This window comes from Eschrichtius robustus, chromosome 2 (assembly GCF_028021215.1).
Source record: "Eschrichtius robustus isolate mEscRob2 chromosome 2, mEscRob2.pri, whole genome shotgun sequence".
In the NCBI taxonomy this organism is placed as follows: domain Eukaryota; kingdom Metazoa; phylum Chordata; class Mammalia; order Artiodactyla; family Eschrichtiidae; genus Eschrichtius; species Eschrichtius robustus.
Window position 1 is genome coordinate 166,071,180 of NC_090825.1, and position 19,785 is coordinate 166,090,964.

The 19,785-nt window shown below is 57.6% G+C and overlaps 2 protein-coding genes across 3 annotated transcripts; one reads left to right on the forward strand and one right to left on the reverse strand.

Annotated features, from left to right (window-relative positions):
* The first annotated feature begins 4,752 nt into the window (after positions 1 to 4,752).
* Positions 4,753 to 12,072, forward strand: HOMER3 (homer scaffold protein 3). 2 transcript variants are annotated; one of them, XM_068536680.1, is made up of 11 exons: positions 4,753 to 4,903; positions 5,457 to 5,586; positions 6,501 to 6,582; positions 6,670 to 6,826; positions 7,079 to 7,210; positions 8,219 to 8,326; positions 9,327 to 9,448; positions 9,953 to 10,109; positions 10,440 to 10,553; positions 10,663 to 10,749; positions 11,604 to 12,072. In XM_068536680.1, exons 3-11 carry the CDS (start codon positions 6,569 to 6,571, stop codon positions 11,793 to 11,795), a joined length of 1,083 nt encoding a protein of 360 aa, XP_068392781.1. In that variant the 5' UTR covers positions 4,753 to 4,903; positions 5,457 to 5,586; positions 6,501 to 6,568; the 3' UTR covers positions 11,796 to 12,072. The 2 variants fall into 2 exon arrangements, with proteins under 2 accessions (XP_068392781.1, XP_068392780.1); XM_068536679.1 differs by lacking the exon at positions 5,457 to 5,586.
* Positions 12,073 to 12,679: 607 nt separating this feature from the next.
* DDX49 (DEAD-box helicase 49) lies at positions 12,680 to 19,728 on the reverse strand. The gene is made up of 13 exons (XM_068536681.1): positions 19,580 to 19,728; positions 18,577 to 18,700; positions 17,875 to 17,960; positions 17,665 to 17,786; positions 17,136 to 17,323; positions 16,852 to 16,992; positions 16,034 to 16,109; positions 15,656 to 15,732; positions 15,382 to 15,479; positions 14,217 to 14,291; positions 13,477 to 13,565; positions 13,315 to 13,386; positions 12,680 to 13,223 (listed from the first exon to the last, which is right to left on the reverse strand). Exons 1-13 carry the CDS (start codon positions 19,692 to 19,694, stop codon positions 13,035 to 13,037), a joined length of 1,452 nt encoding a protein of 483 aa, XP_068392782.1. The 5' UTR covers positions 19,695 to 19,728; the 3' UTR covers positions 12,680 to 13,034.
* Positions 19,729 to 19,785: the final 57 nt, after the last annotated feature.

Consider the following 19,785-nt stretch of genomic DNA (forward strand, 5'->3'; position numbering starts at 1 on the left):
AAGGGGAGATTCCCTGGCTGAGGGTCCTGAATGTCCTGGGGCTGCCAAAGCCTCTGGACTCTGTCTGGGATTGGGAAACTGAGGCTCAGAGAAAGTCAGGGTCTGCCCCTATTCTGCGCAGTGTATAGATACCTCGTTCTCTCCTAAGAGTTGAAACCCTGGGGAATTCCATGGCGGTCCAGTGGTTAGGACGCCCCGCTCTCAGTGTTGAGGGCCTGGGTTCAATCCCTGCTCAGGAAACTAAGATCCCGCAAACCGCAGAGCACCGCTGCCTCCCCACCAAAAAAAAAGAGTTGAAACCTTGTCTGAAGCCTGCAGTGTAAATCTGATCACATCCCTCCCTCTCTGGCTCCAAACTCTCCCATGGCTCCCCAGTACCCTCAATACCTCACTGCCATCCACGAGCTCCCACCTGGCTCCCTTAGCCCTCAGCATCCCCTTAGTCTCCTCCCACTCACTCTGTTCTGACCACCCTGGCCTCCCTGCTGTTCCTCCAACACACCTAGCCCATCCCCACCTTGGGGCCTTTGCACATGCTGTGCCTCTGCCCAGAGCACTCTTTGTGACTTATTATCCCTATCTGATCCCTCAGCAAAGGTGCAGAGAGAGGGGATCATGTGTCCAGGGACACACATCAAGTTGGTGTGAGTCAGGACTTACACCCAGGCCTGACTTACTACCCCCCAATCCAAGCCCTCTCCCACAGATGGTGTCACGTTCAAAACAGGCCTCCAGACCAGTCCACCATGGAGATGAATGATTCTCAGCCTCTCCAGGTTTTGCCACCCGAGGTGAGTGCCAGAGACTCTCAGTCCTTAGGCCCAAACCTGCTACTCAGGGAGCTCCTGGGCCAACTTGACTCTCAAGTCTCCCACTGTCCCTCCTGATGTGGCCGTGATTTTTCTGCCCCACTTTCTGCCCTTCACATGAGTAGATGGTGGAGCCTTCAAGGACAACACAGCCAAAAATAATCAGGCCCTGACCTACCTCCCAAAAGTGGGGCAGCCCCGCCCAGCCACCTGGTACCGTGCGGAGGTAATTAGTACATGTGGCAAATGAGTGTAATTAGGTCTGTGGGAACTGAACCACGGATCCAGGTTTGGAGTTTGGAGGGGGCTCAAGGGCCGCTTCCCTCAACCCCCAACCTGCCCTGGTCCTGAGAGGTTGAGTCCATAGCCCAGTGCCAGACCCCCTGCACCAGCCCCTTCATGTCTGGGCCTGAGGGGGTCTGGTTCCATTACTTCCTGAGGGCTGTTTGTTTAATTAATTAACCTTGGCCTTGGGCAGAAATTGAACTGGATCTGAATTTTAGGTGGGGTCACTTTCTAGTGAAGAAAAATCACCAGTATTGAATCATCAAATTCTCCTCTGCCATGACCCCTATGCGTCCACCCCATGCTGGGAGATGCCAAGCCCAAGAGAGGCCTCAGCCCAGCCCTTGAGATACCCTCAGGCTGGGGGAATCAGCGCTGGACACAGACACCCCCTGGGGTCAGGGTTGGGCTACAAGGAGGGAGGATGTTGGGAAAGGTTCAGCAGAAGAGGAAAGAGGGCTTCTTAGAGAAGAGGGCATGGGGGGTGGGGGTTTGAGGAATGAATAGGAGTTTGCCAGGAGGATAAGGTCTAGTGGCTGGCCCAACTAGCCAGCCTGGGGCAATAGGGAGTAGGAGAAGGAGAATGGTTAGAGAGGCACATACAGTGCCCAGAGCTAAAGATTTAGAGGATATCATGCCAGGTTGGACCCATTTCTGTTCTCAAGAGCTCAAGCCTGGTTGGGACCCTTCAAACCCTAAAAGAGAAAATCTTAAGAACTTGGCTCAGGGTCGAAACCACATGCCAAGAATAACTATAATGTTTATAACAGCAAGCATTTATTAAATTCCTAGGGTCATGCCCTCTTCACGCCAGGACATGTTGGAACCTTACAGGAAACCTCAGAAGTGAACACCATTCTTATGCACATTTTATAGATGGGGAAACTAAAGTGCAGGGAAGGAAAGTGACTTCTTTAAGGTCACCCTGCTGGTAGGAGGCAGGGCTGGGATTCACTCCCTGGCTCATGTGACTCTGGAGGCCACCAAGGACCAAGGCGGGGCCTTGGGACCCCTTCCTTCTGGAAACATTTACAGAGTTCCTGCTGCAAGTCAGGCCTTGCTCTAGAGACAAAGCCATGGAAGAAGTAGACAGTAACCAAATCATGACATAAACAGATCTAAGTGGCCACTGTGACTCATGCCATCAGGTTGGGCATGTGGCTTTGGGGAAGTGTGACAGACCTCCCCTGCTCTGGTGGGACAGGAACCCTCCAGGGAGGAGAAACAATATAACTTCGGCCCAAAGGTTGGGTCAGATTTAACTAGGCAGAGGCCAGATCCTGACCTCTAAGAGCCACTCTGTAAATGCGGCTGCCCTAGAGCCGAACAAGCTGTTCTATTTCCTGCTTGGTTCCTCCTGTGACAGGAAGCTCATTCCCTCATGTCCTTCCTCAGCCCCAAGAGAAAGCTGTTGTTACTAGTCAGCCACCTTGGGTTGGTGGCCTCTGTTTGCCCCTCAAGGACATTCCCAGTAAGAGAGGCCCAAGAACCAGGCAGAAGAGGGCTCAGGCTGGGATGGTAGTGGCAGCTCAGGGCAGCCCCCTACCCATCTATACCCAGGGGACAGTGAGAAGCTGCTGGTGTTGCCTGGATCCTTCCTGCCTCCTCCCCCCACCCACAGCCCTGTAAGCATCAGCCCATTCTCCAGGCAAGAAAACTGAGGTCTACACTGACAAAATCACTCCCTCAGTTTGAACTTGATTAAGACAACGTCAGGTCAGGGCTGCTCAAGGCCAGCCGCATCCTTGTCCTTCCTGGAGACCTGAGAGGGGACCCCATTCTCCCTCATGCTGTTGCCTCCTGCCCTCATAAGGGGTAAAGTCTGCCCAGGCTCCTCGCCCAGCCGCCCCCACAGAACAACCACAAGGCCCCAGCTCTACAGCCAGCCAGCACTCAGCACACACCGAGCAGCTTCCAGAAGCCTTGGCTCTGCCGGCACCTTTCCAGTTACTTTTTTTTTAATTTTAATTTTTAAATTTTCTTTTTTTTTTTCGGTAATAAGGAAAAGTCATTCTTTGCACAGAACAGACGGTATTTTCTTTGTTCCCTACAGTGTTCAAGCGTTTTGTGGCTTCAGGCCTGAGAGCGAAGCCAAATCCTTTGCTTATGCAGATGCCGTGTGAAGTTAAAGGCAACTGGGGAAACTGAGTCTGCAGCTCTGTTTTCCTAGCTGGAGTGATAGTACCTCTCATGCTGAGTGAGGCTGGGGCTCCAGGATGGGCCAGCTCTGGCCAAAATCGAACAAATAAATAGATCAGAGATCCCACAGAAAGGGATGGGGTGGTGGAACAGGGGCGGGTAATATCCCTTCCAAACCCAGGATAGTTAGAGAAGCTTCCAGGAGGCAAGGGGGCCGTGGAGCTGAGCCTGGAAGGACGAAACAGAATATATGCCTTTGGGAAGGGCATTCTAGGTAGAAGAAACAGCTTGGGCAAAGGCCTGGAGGGAGGAAAACTCAGATCTTGGCCTGGGAGTAAGTCTCCGGAAATGACATGATCTGGGATTCACCTAAAGGTAATTTGAAGGAAGCTACCAGCTCAGATGTGCGATTCTTGTTGGCGGAAACAGACAGACAAGAACAGGGAAAGGACGTAGAGGAGAGGAAAAGCAAAAACCTGGCATGTGAGTCAGAGCTTCAGGGAAGTGCAGGGCTTGGTTCTGAGGAGCCCCGGTGCCTCTGTCCATGAACCCGATGGCACTCTGTGACTTTGGAGACACTGTGTGTCTCCAGAGAAAGGGCAGATACAGGACTGAAAAGTGGGCTCCACAGGCAGGCTCAGACCAGGAGATCCTGGCTCGGCTCTAAAAGGACCCTCTCCCAGCAAGTGTGGGAAGGGGTGGACTCCCTCTGACCAGAGGTGGCAAACCTGGGCCTGTGGACCTCCAGGCAATTCACCCATTTGGTGGCAAGTGGACACTGACATTCCCTCCACCTGGATTTGGGGACCCTATAACACAGCAACGATAATCCTAATCCAGCCTCATCGGCATTGTTACAGTTGTTTTAGGGGACACAGAAGCCCCGAGGTTGACAGAAGACCCAACCTGGGGATCAGGGTGAGGTGGGAGAGCAGGCAGGAAGGATTCTGAGCAGGGGACCTGGGATCAAGCCCCATTAAGTGCCTACTGTTTGCTTCTCTCTCATCTCTGCTGAGGTCTCTTTCATTTTCTGGATACAGCCACTGAGAGCTACTGTGTGCAGGCGCCTGGGCCCACCAAGGCAGCAGATGTGCCCTGCCCCTGGACTCCCATCGGGTGAAGAGGAACCTGATTCCCCATCACGGGCAAAAGCAGCAGAGGCCCCGAGGGTCAGGGCCCCCGTTGAAGAGAGGATGAGGCCACATTCTCCTCTGTCCACCTAGGTCTGTCTGTCTGTCTCCTGTGTCTCTGCCTCTCTCCTCCATCTCTCTGTCTCTAGGTCTGGGTCTCTGTCTCCACCCCATTCCCTGTCCCCTTCCGCACCCTTCTTAACCTCTCGTCCCCAATCCTCCCCCCTTCCTCCCTGCTCGCGCCCCTCCTTCTCCCTCTCCCCCCACCTTCGCCCGGCAGGGGGCGCTGCGGGGCGGCCTCGGCGGCCCGGGGAGGCGGGGCGGGCGGCGGCCGCGTCGGGACTCGCCGCGATGGGACCGGAGACGGCGCGGGCGGCGGCGGCGGCGGCGCAGACAAAGGCGCGGGCGGTGCGGAGGGCGGCGCGGAGGGCGCGGGCCCCGGAGCCAGCGAGCGAGCGGGGCGCCCGTCTGCGGGGAGTCGGCGCCGCGGGGCCGCACCCGCTTAGCGCCCGGACACTTGCGGGGCGCCGAGCCGGCAGGGTGAGCCCGGCCAGCTGAGCCAGCGCTGGGGGCGCGGGGGGCCCCGAAGTTCCAGGGCCGGGGAGAGGGCGCTGGGGGTCCCGAAGTTCCGGATACGGAGGCTGGGGGCAGCTGGGGGAGCCCCGAAGTTCCAGGGCTTGAGAGGGCGCGGGGACCCCGAAGTTCCGGAGTCGGGGTCGGGGAGGGGACAGTGCGAGCGGTTCCCGAAGTTCCGGACCCGTCATTGGAGGAGGCTGTGAAGATGTCTCCGACGTTTCGGACCTGGGGTGGAGGGGCGACGCGAGGGAACCCCGAGACTCAGGACCCGGGGATGGAAGGGTGGCAGGGGGTTCCCCGAAGTTCAGGAGTCAGGGACAGCGCGCAGGATACCCTAAGCTCTGGACCTGCGGTTGCAGGAGGTAGATAACGTGTCCCCGAAGTTCTGGACCCGGAGTGGGGGGGCGTCGCAGGGATCCTGGAAGTTCCAGGGTCGGGGGCGGCACTTCCCGAAGTTGGGGCGCGCATAGGGCACCCTGGTCCTGACCCTGGGAACTCGATCCTGACTGAATATCAGATCCCCTGGACTGGGGCTCCTGGGGTGGGGCTTCGCCCCCGCACGCGATTGTGGATCCCGGACACCGGGCGGAGTCGGGCTCCCCTTTGGAGCCCCGCGGTCGGCAGCGTCCGAGGCGCATGACTAGTTGGTGAGTAACTTTTCCCAATGCCGCAAGTCGCTGCAGGAACGTCCGCTGCAGGAACGTCCGGCCAGGAGGGGCCTGAGTTTCTAGGACCCCTGCGCCCCGGAACCCTGGCTCGACCCAGGACCCACCCCCAACCCCGGTCAAAGTCTCTGCCCCTCCCCCACCCAGGGGCTCCGGTTTCAGACCCTGTGACCGGGACAGCAGCTGCCCAGGACAGAGTGGGGCGCCATTCCCCCCTCTGACCACGGAGGCTACCGAGTCCGGGCCTCCCTTCCCTTAGTTTGCCTCCCCCCCTCCCCCAGGTCTCTCGTGGACCTGGATCCTGCCCAGCCCCATGGTACTGGGATTGAGTGGTGATGGGTGGGCACCACGGTAGACCTGTTCAGCCACATCTTGTCTTTTTAACTAGGCTGGAGGCTCCCTGGGGATTTGGACTTTGACTCCAAGGTGTGCCTCTGCCCTACAGTGGAAGCTGAGGGGTCTCTTTGTGGGTCCAGTGGGGGACTGGTCTCCCAGTAGGCACCTGTCAATGCCCCACTTTTTGATGGAGGCCCTGCTTTGAGGAGTGATGGACGAAAGTGTCAGGAAGTACTGAACAGGAGTTGGCCACCTTGGCCTCCTCCACCCAGCCCAGAGATTGAGAAGACTTCACTGGGGGTCCAGTAACCAGGAAGATGTGAGGTTTATGCTGGGCTGTTAGATGCCACCTGGCTCCTATCAGAGGCCGTCTCCTGCCCAGGGTGTTGCAAGAGCTTCCTCCCAATGGAGAGAGTTGGGGTCTTTTTGCTGAGTGGTTCCCTCACTTTTGGATTGAAGTTCTATGAATGGTGTACTTGGAAGTGGGTCCTGGGGCTGGACATGCTTGGCCTCCCTCAGCCTGGTCTGCGGGGACACTCACAAACCTCCTGTCCCCCCAGAGGCCAAGCCAGCAGTTCCTACCATCCCCCTGGCTGTCCCTTGGAGCCCACCCAGACAAGCCTGACCAATGTCCACAGCCAGGTGAGCCCCTGCTTCTACCAAAGCTTGGCCTTGAGTCCCCTGGGGGGCCGGTGCCTGGCCCCCGCTGAACACCCTCTCCCCATGCAGGGAGCAGCCCATCTTCAGCACACGGGCGCACGTGTTCCAGATCGACCCGGCCACCAAGCGGAACTGGATCCCCGCGGGCAAACACGCACTCACTGTCTCCTACTTTTACGATGCCACCCGCAACGTCTACCGAATCATCAGCCTTGGGGGTGCCAAGGTCCTGGTGGGGCTTGGGTGGGGTGGCAGGTGCCAAGAATCCCAGGGACAAGCCTGGTTCAGTCGCTTCCTTGCTGTGTGCCTTGGGGGCCGGGGGAGTACCCTGAGTCTTTCTGGGTCTCAATCTTCCTCCTGAAATGGCTCAGACCAAGGACCTCTGAGGTGTTGATACAAAGCTATACCCCTGGGGGTTTCACATTCATTATTACCAGTCCCATCACCCGGGAACTTTTCTCCCCACCACCTTCCCCAGGCCATCATCAACAGCACTGTCACCCCCAACATGACATTTACCAAAACCTCCCAGAAGTTCGGGCAGTGGGCAGACAGTCGCGCCAACACCGTCTATGGCCTTGGCTTTGCTTCTGAGCAGCATCTGACTCAGGTGGGCCTGCAGGGATACATGGTGGGAGGAATGAGGCTGGGGCTGGGTCTTCTCTTGGGGGTGCACTGTGGGACCCTGGACAGATGCTGGGCCTCCATCTTCCCAGCTGCAGAATGGGCCTACAGAATTGGACAAGCCAGTAGCTTCTTCCCACTTCCCTGGTTCACATCCCAGCTCTGTTGGCCACCTGCTCTGATTTCGGACACACCCTGCCCCTCTCTGGGTGCCTAGGATGGGCTGGGTGCTTCCCCGCACCCCTGGCATTACCTTCTTTATCGCCTCCCTCCACCCTCTGCTGTTTCTAGAGTTCAGTATTGTCTTGTCCATTGTTTCCCTGTATGGTTCGTGCTCTCTGAATCCTGTTGAGTTCATGATGCTTTTCTTCGCTTTTCTTCTAGAAGCATTAGTTTTCCTTTCAAATTTAGATCTTTGAATTAATTTCTACCAGAGGTTTAAAGGAGGAGTATTTTTTTTCCACATGAGTATTCAGTTGCTCTTGGGCCATTTTTTGAAAAAACCATCTACCCCCCCCAACTCCCAATGAATTGCACTGGCCCCTTTGCACAAATCAAGTGGCTGTATGTCTGTAAATATGTTTCTTTAAAAAATTACTTTCAAGCTAAGGAAATTTATTTTAAAATGAAAAAAAAAAAAGTGTATCCTACCCTAGCTGGAAATGAAAGACAGATTAGCACCCACTTCAGGCTGTCCTTGCTGAAATAAGCCTGATTGAGAGGGAAAGGGGGTCCCTTTCTCAAGGTGGCTCAATGTGATACACCTCCATGAACATCCCACCCACCCCCCATCCTGATACCCACTCTGCTCATTGGGCATCATTTTCCAAGCCTTCTTCCCACTCTTCCAGTTCATGAGAGGAGAGGATGCACTCAGTTCTAAAGTTCCTTCCAAAGCGACAGAGCTGACACTGGGTGGAGCTAATGTGGTGGGAACCTGGGGGGAGGGGGCTGGGAGTTTGTTGACTGTCTGTTCCTGCCCCCCATTCCTCAGTTTGCTGAGAAGTTCCAGGAAGTGAAGGAAGCAGCGAGGCTGGCACGGGAGAAATCTCAGGATGGGGGAGAGCTCACCAGTCCAGCCCTGGGGCTCACTGCCCACCAGGTCAGCACTCCCTGTCGCATGCATGCCAGGAGATCAACTGATACTGGGGAGTCTAGGTGCTGTGCCGGTTCCCAGGACCAAACGCTCACAGATGATGTAAAACTAGATCCATGGCAAGGACCATGGAAGAGGGCTGTGGGTGCCATGGGAGCGTGTCATAGGCTGTCCAAATGTTAGATCAAGGAAGGCCAGAAAACCAGCTCACAGGGCAGAGTTGAAATGTGGAAGTTGAAATGGCTAAGTAGAGGGGCAGAGTAAAAAACTGTCCCTGGGTGTTTTCCCCCACTAACTTATTCAGTATCATTTTTTAAAAAATATTTATTATTTATTTTATTTATTTATTTTGGCTGCACCGAGTCTTAGTTGCGGCTCGTGGGATCTTCGTTGCGGCATGTGGGCTTCTTAGTTGCGGCACACAGACTCTTAGTAGTGGCATGCATGCAGGATCTATTCCCTGACCAGGGATCAAACCCGGGCCCGCTGCATTGGGAGCATGGAGTCCCACCCGCTGGACCACCAGGGAAGTCCCTCAGCATCATTTATTGACCACATACTGTGTGCCAGGCCCAGGGCTGGGCACAGGGATTAAGGAGATGTAAAAGTAGGTTGGTGCAGGCAGCAGGTGGATTCATAATGAATTTAGCCTGATGGAGTGGGTTTCCTGTAGGAATTTTAAATGGATGTTGAAATTTGGCACCAGGGAAGGTCATTGCTATGAGGGAACAGCATGGAAGTTTTGGATTGCTCCTCACTTTGCAGATTATGAGTATCTCCCGGGGTTTAGGCTAGCCTGCATCAGGTTTGCTCCTGGGGGTTTGTGAGAGCCCAGCAGGCAAGATGGGGGGCAGGGCCCAGAAAGGGGCCATCGGGAGCCATGGGTGGTGGGTGAGGAGGGGAAAGGAGCAATCAGATCCCAGAGCTGGGAAGGACCTCCTGCCCTCAGTCACGACCCAAGTAGCATCAGCCCTTACTGTGCCCTCACTTCTGCCCATGCTCTTAGGTGCCCCCGAGCCCCCTCGTCAGCTCCAACGGCCCCGGCGACGAGAAGCTATTCCGCAGCCAGAGCGCGGACGCTCCCGGCCCCGCTGAGCGCGAGCGGCTCAGAAAGATGCTGTCCGAGGGGTGAGGGGGTAGGGCGGGGCACAGGGGCGTGGCAGGACGAAGGGCGGGGGAAGAGGGGAGAGGAAGTTCTCAGAAACTGTAGGGACTTGTTCAAGCGGCGGGATCTGACACTGGACCCAAGGCCTGTGGTAGGAGAGGAGACACCCAGATTATGACCCTTCCAGAGCCGACCCCGCTCCTGCCTCATCCATTCCTCGGGGCTAACCCCGGCCTGTCCACATCTCCCGCGGCTAATTCTAAACCCACGGGTGCCTCCCCACCCACTTTGTTCTGTCCACATCCCCTGGGCTGATCCCGCTTGGCCTTCCGACTGTGTCTCACTGAACTGACACCAAAGCGCCTACTTTGACCCCACCCCCGGCAAGACTCCGCCTCCCCGGGAAGTCCCCACCTGGGTATCTTGACCCCGCCCATAACCCCGCCCCCAGCCCAGCACCTCCCTCACCCTGCCTCAGGCCCAGTGAGGCCCCGCCCTGCCCTTTGCCGACTCCAGCGTCCCCGCAGCTCGGTGGGCGAGGTGCAGTGGGAGGCCGAGTTCTTCGCGCTGCAGGACAGTAACAACAAGTTGGCGAGCGCCCTGCGAGAGGCCAACGCGGCCGCCGCCCAGTGGAGGCAGCAGCTGGAGGCCCAGCGCGCAGAGGCCGAGAGGCTGCGACAGCGGGTGAGGAAGCCCCTCCCTCCCAGAGACCCCAAGTGGCCCGGACCACTGTGAAGCCCCTGCCTCCTATCTGTCCTGGGTTCCCCGGCTGGCTGTGTGATCTCGGCAAATCACTTCCCTGAGCCTTAGCTTCTTGTTCTGTAGTATGGGTCTGAAATAATGTCAGCCTCAGAGGGTTGTCAGACCCAAAAGACCTACCTGCCAGAGGCGGGGTGGCAGCCCCAACCAGAAGGGGTTAGTGCCCAGTCATGGGCTTGGCTGGTCAGGCATATTCCCCAGGGATCAGGAGAGTACAGGCTGGGGCGTCAGGGGCTGACCTTCCTGTCTGCACAGGTGGCTGAGCTGGAGGCCCAGGCTGCCACCGCCGAGCCACCCGCAGTCAGTGAGAAGGAGGGACCGGGCCAGTCGCTGGAGCAGCTGGAGGCACTAGTGCAAACTAAGGACCAGGTGTGTGAGCGTGTCTGTATGCATTTGTGTTTCCTCGGGCCCTGCCTTCCCTGATCGCCCATGGGGGAGCCAGGACTCTCAGAACAGATTCTGGGAACTTCTCCATTAGGAGATCCAGACGCTGAAGAGCCAGACTGGTGGTCCCCGTGAGGCCCCAGAAACCGCCGAGCATGAGGAGACGCAGCAGAAGGTGCAGGTGTGTGCGGTTGCTGTGAGGCGGGGTGGGGTGACCAGCCATGGCAGCCAGCCTCTGACATAGGACAGACCTGGCATCTTCCCTACCTAGTGGGTTCTGGGCAGCTATGTGCCTCCCTGGCCTTCAGTTTCTTCACCTATAAATGGAGTCAGGAAGACATCTAAGGTTGTGAAGGATTTGGATGACCAGGTGCATGGAAGGACTGAATCACAGTGGGTGGTTTATAAAAGATGGTTATTAGTACAATATATCATCTCCTTCCATTCATTCAACAAGCAGTTTTTGAGTCTCTGTTGAATCTTCATTCTTGACCCCATCAAATCCTCACACATTCCCAGCCTGAGGTCAGGAGCTTGCATTTGTACCCAGGTGTGGGCTGGCCTGGCCCTCACTGAAGACTTTATCTGAGAAAGCTTCAAGCATGTCCTGTGAGTCCAGCAGAAGGGAGAAGTTAAAGGAGCTGGTGCCCCCAAAGAGAGAGAAGTTGGGGGAATGCTCCCTGTTGTTTCCTGGGCAGAGTGCACAGCACATGTAAAGGCCCTGAGGTGGGGAGAAAGTATGTTCAAGGGACCACAAGGAAGCCAGCAAGCCTGGGTTGGAATGAGCGAGGAGGGGTATGGATTTCATTCCCAGCATGATGGGTGACGAGGGTCTTGAGCAGAAGAGGAATGTGGTCATTTCAATGATGTTCCAATCAGCCAGGGGACCAGGGAGTGTCTTGGGTAGAGGTGGCAGGGAGGAGGCCAGGAGACAGAGAGGGCTTGGCCCAGAGTGGAGGCTGTGGGGATAGCATTCAGATGCTGGACCCTTGAGACTTGCTGGGGCCCCCAACCCTGCTTGCCCTCTCCCTGCAGGAACTGGAGACCCGAAACGCAGAGTTGGAGCACCAGCTGCGGGCAACGGAGCGCAGCCTGGAGGAGGCACGGGTGGAGCGGGAGCGGGCACGGGCCGAGGTGGGCCGGGCCGCGCAGCTGCTGGACGTCAGGCTGTTTGAGCTGAGCGAGCTGCGGGAGGGCCTGGCCCGCCTGGCCGAGGGCGCGCCCTGAGTCCGGCCTCTGGGTCTACGTGGGAGCAGGGGCCTGCGGGAGCTAGTTTTACATGAACAATTCCCGCCTGGGGCACGGGCCAGGCCGCAGGCGGCACAGTGGGCCATTCCCCTTGGCAGGGAGTGGGGCCCGACTCAGCCTGGGGAGGGCCTGTCCACAGTACTCCAGCCGGCCCTGGCTGTTCACAGCTCATGGGCTGTTTTTGAGCTCTTCATCATGTAGAATTTCTAGACTCCCCAGGGCACGTGCTGGTGCCCAAATTACATTTCTAAGCGTGGCTGTGTGTGTGGTGTGTGAGCACCTAGGTACCTAGTCGCCGTCACTGGACCCTCTGCCCTCAGTCTGTGTAGGGTTTGGTAAGCCCCTCAGAGATGAGGGAGGCTCAGAAAGCCTCAGGGTCAGGCAGGCCTGACCAGGCCACCTACTTGGGGCCCAGGCCACATGGCTCTGCTGCCCCATCTTCCTGAGCTCTGCCCATGTTGTCTGGACCAGTTTGGACTAAGGTGAACCCTGGTTCAGGACTCCCCCCACCACTCTGCTCTGGCCACAAACCCCAAATGCAAGCAGGTGGGCAGGAGGGGAAGGTCCTAGCACATGGCTGTGTTCACTGGGCATGGGAGGGATCTCACCAAAACATCTGCATTTGCAGAGTAGAGCAGTTGCTATGCCCATTTTCCAGATGAAGAAACCAAGGCCCATATAAGGGGCTTCACCAACCCAAGGTCACTCGGCTGGAATGGTCAGCACTGCAGTTCAAAGCTTTGGGCCTGGCCTGACAGGAAAGGAGACCTGGGGGGTGGGGGGTAGTAAGTGGTGTTCTGGGAGACTTGAGAAGTACAGGCAGTCATACCCTCCTCCCTCTGCCCCTGCTCCCCGAGTCAGACTGAGGAAGTCAAAAGACTCATTTATTGAGCATCTCCTGCAAGCGACACACCTTCGCTCTGGGGCCCCACAGCACCCCCAGGGTGACCCTGGGCTGGGGTCACTGTACGTGGACTTGGGCCCAACCTCATAGCGTTCTTTCCTCCTCTGCAGCCTACCTCTTGGCCAAGGTTCTGAGGAGGGGCCACCAGGGGCTGCAGGGTGGGGTGGAGGGCTGCGCACTGCACGTGGGTGTCCGTGGGCTCCGCTGAGGGGGACTGGGCAGACTGGGAGGAGGGATTATCCTGAGGGGAGGACCCTCCAACCTTCAGCTGGATGAAGGCATCCCAGGCTGGGCAGACGGGGGCCGTGTGGAACTCAGGCTGGGCCCTGAGCGGGTGCTGGGGACAAGCAGGCCTCAGGCTGGGCCCTGGATGGACACCCCCTGCGGCCAGCCCCACTGGCCTTCTGCCGCTGCAGTGCCTGCTCCACTTTCTCCTTGAAGCGCCGGTTCTTCTGCTTGATTTTGGCCAGCTCGGCCTTGCGCTTGGCCTCCAGGTCGGGATCCTGGCATGGGGAGGACCAGAAGGTGGCTAAGCTGATCATCCACAGGGAAGCTTGTGCCCCACGCCCACTCCACCACCGGCTCAGCCCTCACCTTCCCCTCCAGGATCATCTGCTTCCGCTTATTAATCTCTTTCTTTTCATCAAAGTTGGTTGCCTCCAGTTTCTGGGGGGGGAGGGAGAGGCCGTTTGGGGGGTCACCATCTTGCAGGAAGCACCCTGGGCCCCGAGGACCAGCCCCTTCCCCAACACTCACAATCTCACACTCCCTCCGCACCACGTTGACCTGTGTGAGGATCTGTAGCACCTCAGCTTCCTCCACCGAGAACTCCTCCAGCTTCTTCTCTGTGGGGACAGCAGGGTCACAGGGGGGCAGGCACGACATGGAGAGGGATTTCAATCATGTAGCGAGTTCCCTTTGTAGTAGGGCATGCAAGGCCATCCAGGGCCATAGCAGATAAGGATCAGGTGGGCAAGATCTAAGATTTCAGACCCAAGGAAGGTATAGACTGCTCTTTTTTTTGTTGTTAGCAATACTATGAATTTGACTAGGGATTTTTTTTTTTTTTCCCCCTGGAAACAGTGTTCTTTAAAGTCGAGACATTTCTGAATCTTAGGACAGTCTTTGCAGTGACTGGAGGTGCCCCAGAGGTTCTCGGTCTTGGCTACACATTAAACTACCCAAGGGGGTTTTTCAAACATGCCCAGGCCCCAGCCCTGGGGCTTCTGACTCATCCGCAGGGACCACCCACACACTCTGGTCTGAGAAACCAAAGTCCCTTCCCACTAGATGTGGCTTTCAGCTGCTGAAGGCCATTGCAGAGCTTCTGTTTCAACAACTGGGCAAAGAAACTTCTTTGAGGGTTGCATAAGAAGGAAAGCGCAGTTTAAGCCTGCCCATGTGAGCAGGCTAGCGGGTGTCTGATAGGGCTGAGCGGCATCTCACCCAGAAGCACCCGCCTCCCCTCCCCTCCCCTCCTCTGCCCCTCCACTCACTGATCTGCTCCTCGATGGCGTGTACCAGGTGAATGTCATACTGCGTCACCAGCGTGATGGCCTGTCCCTGCCGCCCTGTGGGGACACACCCAGGCTGTGAGCTGGAGGCCAGAACAAAGGGCCAGTAGAAGCAGGTCCTGACCAGCAGGCGGCTCAGGGCTCCTCTCAATCAAGGGGAACAGTACAGGAGCTCGGTGGGTGAGTGAGTGAGTGGAAATGAACGAAGCTCAGGGCGTCACGGCTCAACCCCCTGCCTGACCTCTGCGTAGTAGGCAGGTCTGTCCCAGGGGAGCTGCAGGACTCCAGGGAGAGGCGGCTGTCCTGCCAGCTTGGCCTTATACAGGTGATGTGGCTGATTTCCCATTTCAGTGTGGCCGCCAGGGAGCCCAGGCCAAGTTCTGTCAGCAATAAGCCCAGACAGGCTTCAGCTCAGATCTCTGCACACCACTTTCTCCATTCGCCGTTTCTGTGACAGTGACTAGTGCTGGAACAGCACTGGCAGCTGACCAGGCCCATGACCCTCGGAGCAGCCCCAAACAGGTGTCACCTTCTTACTACCCATTGTTGCATGAGGCAGTGGGGGCCCAGAGAGCTGATGTGACCTTCCTGAGGCCACAGGGCAGGAGAGAAGGGCCAGGCCCAGTCTGGCCCCAGAAACCATATCTCTGCCCACTCCAGGTGTGAGAAAATCTCCTGGACTCCGTGCCCCTCCGGGGTGGGGCTGGGGAGCAGACACAAGGATGCCTCCTTGGCTCCTAGCCAGAGTCACAGCGAGGGGTTGAACTTGGACGCCAAATCCCACAGGGCAGCGTCATACCCACCAGGACTCGTACACCTATTTGCTGCTGGGCATGGATTGGCAGCCCTGACGGGTAAAGGGGCCTGAGGTGAGGCAACAGGGAGTGGCGGGGATGGGGCCAGTGTGTGCCGTGTCCCCAGGGAACAGCACGTGTCGCTGTTAGTGCTGCCGGGGGTGAAAAGACAGAGAATCCCCACCTATGGTTTTGAAAGGGCAAGTCCCCCAACTTGCAAGTGCTGCCTCTAGTATCTTTCACCTGTGGCCTGTAGCCCTCCCGTGTCCCACCAGCTTGTGACTCTGACTCCTCATGGTGTGGGCAGGCAGGAGGGGCGGGTGCCCAAAGGCTGCCCTGCCCTGTCTGCTCACCTGCACGGGCTGTCCGGCCGACTCGGTGGATGTAGATCTTCGGGAGCCCGGGGGTGTTGTGGTTGATGACCACCTGCACCGTGGGAATGTCCAGGCCCCTGGAGAGAGAGGTCAGTCAGCACCTCTGTCCATGTGGGGAAACTGAGGTTGGGACTCACCCACGGTCGCTCAGCAGTGAAGCTGAGGCTGCCTGACCCATGCCTGAAGCCAGTCTCTCCCTCTGGCCCTTTTGTGGGGGACGTCATGGGGAAGGGAGTACCCTGGAGCTGCTCACCGGGAGGCCACATCTGTCGCGATCAGGATCCGGTAGATGCTGGACTTGAACTTGGCCAGGGCAGCAAAGCGTTCTTTCTGTGCCGGATTGGGGAGAGAATTGGGGGTGGGGGGGGTGTGAGGTAGCATCTCAACAAACGTTTGCGCGCTTACTGTGTGAGGCCTGGGGACAGGGCAGAGGCCAGGACAGTCTCCGCCCTCAAGTGGCTCACAGTCCAGTGAGGGAGATGAGCTTGAGGAGGCCAGACTGGGGCAGACAGGTGGCAGGAAGAGTGTTCCAGGCAGAGGAAAGGGCCTGGGCAAAAGCCCTGAGGCTGGGAGAAGTCCCCAGGGCAAGGCTGGCGGGTGAGGGGATCTGTGGGGCCGCCCAGCGCCTCACCTGTTTCATCATGGAATGCAGAGCCACGGTGGGGAAGTTGAATTTGCGCAGCATCATGCACAGAATCTGGCAGGTCCTGGCAGGAAGGATGTGCTGTCAGCCCGTCTAGCGCTAGGGTCCTGGAAAGGCGCTCCTGGCCCTCCCACCCGCCGAGACCCCAAGTAGGTGGCCCTGCACAGCTGGGGAAGGAGAAGCCGGGGTGCAGTGTCCTGCCCACTGACCCCTCCCCTGGCCTAAGCCAACAAGAGTGGGCCCTACATCCAGACTTTTCTCTTCTGGTGGCCAAGAAATTCTTGGCGGGCAGCAGTCAGGAGGTCTCCTCCACATGCTGTGGACTGCCCTTCTACGCTGGCTCAGGCTAGGCTACCCTACAGCTCCTTGATGCTCTCCCTAAACGCCTCAAAGGATTTTGAAATCCCTGGGTCTGCGGAGAGGACAGCCCCGGGTGTTGGTGCTGATGTGCTGGGCCTCATTGACATCCAGAGACCACAGCGAATAGGCTGCTCCAGGGCCTTCTCAGCTGCTGCAGGGGTCTCCTGGGGAGAGCCTGAGGCCCTCAGCCCTTCCGGTTAAAGGCAGGTCTGAGGAACCCCAAATTCTGGCTCTGCCTTCAGGAGGGGTGACGTTGGCAAACTGCTTGACCTCTCTAAGCCCCCTTGAGTGCATCCTCCGAAACTGCCGGCCTGAGCAGAGGCCCCAGAGTGCCGGGACTGGCTGTGTGCCCCATACCTCCAAACTTGGGCCACCTCTCGGGCCTCCATGAAGGGCTGTGGGATGGGCGCCTGGGGGATGGGAGAGGCAGGCCTGCCCACGCTCACTTGCATGTGTTGGTGAAGATGATGATGGACCAGTCCTCGTGCTCGTCCTGGAAGTTCTGGATCAGGTGGACCAGGTAGGCATCCTTGACCTTCTCAGGCACTAGCAGGTAGCGCTGGTCCAGCTGTTCTACTGTGCGCACACTGGGGACAGGAGGGCCTGTTTCCCCTTCTGTTGAATGAGGCCAATAGCCCACCCTGCCCATGGGCAATAACCTCTGTTGGGTGTGACCCCCACTTGGCCCCCCGCCTGCCCTGCTCCCCCAGGGACGTGGCTATGGACTCACGGGGCCTGAGCCTCCCAGAAGAAGGGTTGGTTGGTGGCCAGGCCCTGCAGCTCCCTCAGCGTGTCGGTCAGCGTGGCACTGAAGAGCAGCGTCTGCCTGTGGGCCGGCACAGCCGCCAGGATGGTCTCCAGGTCTACAGTGAAGTCAGTGCAGCCCTGCTCCAACAGCCGGTCCGCCTCATCCATCACCTGTAGTGCCAGCAGCAGGGGGTAGGGATCCGGGGTGAGGGCGCTGTCCAAGTCCTGACTACATGCCTGGGCTCGACCCACCTTCCCCATGTGCCTCCTTCCTGGTCTTAGACCTGGGCCCTAGAGCACTCTCCCTCTAGGTCTTGGAGGCCTGCTCCCTCACCCATCTCGGCTCCAATGTCACCTCCTCAGAGAGGCCCAGCCCCCAACTATCTTTACTAATACAGGCCCCCTTTTGTTGGTTCCCGAGCTGTTCTTGTCACCATTCCCAATGCGGTACTGGATGGCCTATGGGACACAAATTTCCCACATGGATGTATCAGGGCCCCAGGCTGAGTTACCAGGAAGCGAATCTTCTTTATGCTGAAGGTATTGGAGCTGCGGAGGTGGTCAGCCAGGCGCCCTGGTGTGGCGATGACCACATGTGGTTTCCGGGAGAGCTCCAAGGCCTGGGCCACCATGTCTGTGGGTGGAGGGTGAGAGGTGGGGCTGGGTGGATGGTCTGAGGCTGCAGAGGGTCCATGCCCAGAGCCTCCCTGGGCCCCCCATACCCATGCCGCCGACAATGATGCAGTCTTTCAAGCCCAGAGGCTTCCCCAGGACCCGGAACTGCTCTGCGATCTGGTAGGCCAGCTCCCTGTGGGCATGAAGGGGCCAGCCTGGGTCAGATAGCGGTTTTGTGCTTGCCTCTCATTCCCATCTCCACCCTACGGCCTCCTGCCTGGACCTCTCCTGTTCACACACCCTCCGAGGCTCCCAGTCCCCTTTGGACAAAGGTTCTGATACTGAGTGTTGGAGGCCCCTTGTGGCCCCTGCCCTCTCACTAGGCTGGGTCCCTAAACAGCCCATGGCTTGTCCCCTGCCAGTCCCACCCACACTGGCCTTTCTTCTTCCCACGTCCTCAGCAATGGCCTCAACACCACAGTCATCAAAGCCTGAGACCCAAGTGTCAGTCCCCCCTCCCCCAGGGCTGGTCAGTGTCCAAGTCCTCTCCTCTCTGCCCCCAGCCCCAGCTCCACCCAGGCCTTTTCTCTGCCTGTGTCCCTACTTCCTGGCCTTCCTGCTTGCCCTGAGTCAAGCTCTGTGTTCAGAACTTTTCACTCACTGTCTTGTTAATTCTTCAGCACTTCTAAGAGGTGGGCATAATTTCTGTCCCCATCTTGCACACATGGAAAGTGCGCTCAGAGAGGTAAAGGCGCTTGCCCAAGAGAACACAGCTGGTTAACTCACCACGAGGCCTTTGGGGGGCTCACCTGGTGGGTGTCAGGACGAGGCAGAAGATGCCATAGGGATCCTCAGACAGCTTCTGCAAGATGGGCAGGACAAACGCTGCCGTCTTGCCACTGCCTGTCTTGGCACAGCCCAGGCAGTCCCGACCTGGGCAGAGGGCAAAGCAGTGTCACAGGTGTAGACAGGTGTTGTATCGGGCACAGTTTACAGCAGCTAACATTTAATGAGCAATTACTGTGTGCTCAGTACTGGCCTGTGCCCTTTCCATTCCAGGAATTCTGACAACTTTCCATTTAGAGCAACTGACACATTTTAGAAGGGCGAGGCCATTATCATCCCCATTTAACAGAAGGGGAAACAGAGTCTCAAAGATTTGCCCAGGATACACAGACAGTGAGTATCAGGCTGGAATGGAACCCACATCCATCTGACCTGAGATGCCTGCCACTAACCACGACCTCGTTTTGACCCCTTCCGGGGTATCAGGGCTTGGGAAACCCAGAATGCCCTCCCCACAATCTGCATCCTATGCTCCCTACTGACTCCTTCATCCTTGTTTATTTAATGCCTCAATTTGTCACATCCTAGGCTTCCTGAAGGCGTCTCTTTAATGGCAAAACTGGGTTGGACCAGAGGAGTGGGGAGAAGAGCAGTCTAGGGACCAGAGCCGTGGATTTACCAGTAATCTTGACAACCTCAGTTTCCATTTCTAAAATAGAGATAGTAATCCAAGCTCTACCGAATTTTCCCAGTACTATCTATTATTAGTTATTCATCAAACCCTCCCAGTGCTCTGAGGCTATAAAAGTTTCAGAGATTACATCACTTGGGTGCGGACACACGGCGAGTCAGCCGTACACCCTAAACGCCAACACTGCCTAGTCTGCCTCCAGAACCCAGGATCGCCCGTAAGGCCCAAGACTGCCCTTCGCCTCACGGGGCCGGCGTGGGCAAAAGCTGTGAGAAGGCAAAGTGAGGCGACAGGAGCGGGGACGCCTCCTGGAGAAGAGGCCTAGCCACACTCACCTTCCAGGATGGCGGGAATGCAGCCGAGCTGCACGGGCGTGGGCTGCTTCAAACCCAGCTGTCGACATTGTTCCACGAGCCAGGATGACAGCCCAAGCTCCGCGAAGCCAGCCATCCTCGCAGCCAGCCCCGTGTAAGCACCCGTGTGAGCCGTGCTTCCGGCGCGTGTTGATGACGTCAGGAAAGCCTTCCAGTTTATTGGATCT

What these genes read in the sequence shown, in the direction of transcription:
- HOMER3 (XM_068536680.1), top strand. An exon ending in CTGAGCAGCATCTGACTCAG is followed by an intron (nt 7,211 to 8,218) that starts GTGGGCCTGCAG and finishes CCCATTCCTCAG; the next exon opens with TTTGCTGAGAAGTTCCAGGA. An exon ending in AGACGCAGCAGAAGGTGCAG is followed by an intron (nt 10,750 to 11,603) that starts GTGTGTGCGGTT and finishes CTCTCCCTGCAG; the next exon opens with GAACTGGAGACCCGAAACGC.
- DDX49 (XM_068536681.1), bottom strand. Translation starts at nt 19,694, where the DNA reads ATGGCTGGCTTCGCGGAGCTTGGGCTGTCATCCTGGCTCGTGGAACAA. An exon ending in CATTCCCGCCATCCTGGAAG is followed by an intron (nt 18,701 to 19,579) that starts GTGAGTGTGGCT and finishes CCCTCTGCCCAG; the next exon opens with GTCGGGACTGCCTGGGCTGT. An exon ending in TGCATTCCATGATGAAACAG is followed by an intron (nt 15,733 to 16,033) that starts GTGAGGCGCTGG and finishes AATCCGGCACAG; the next exon opens with AAAGAACGCTTTGCTGCCCT.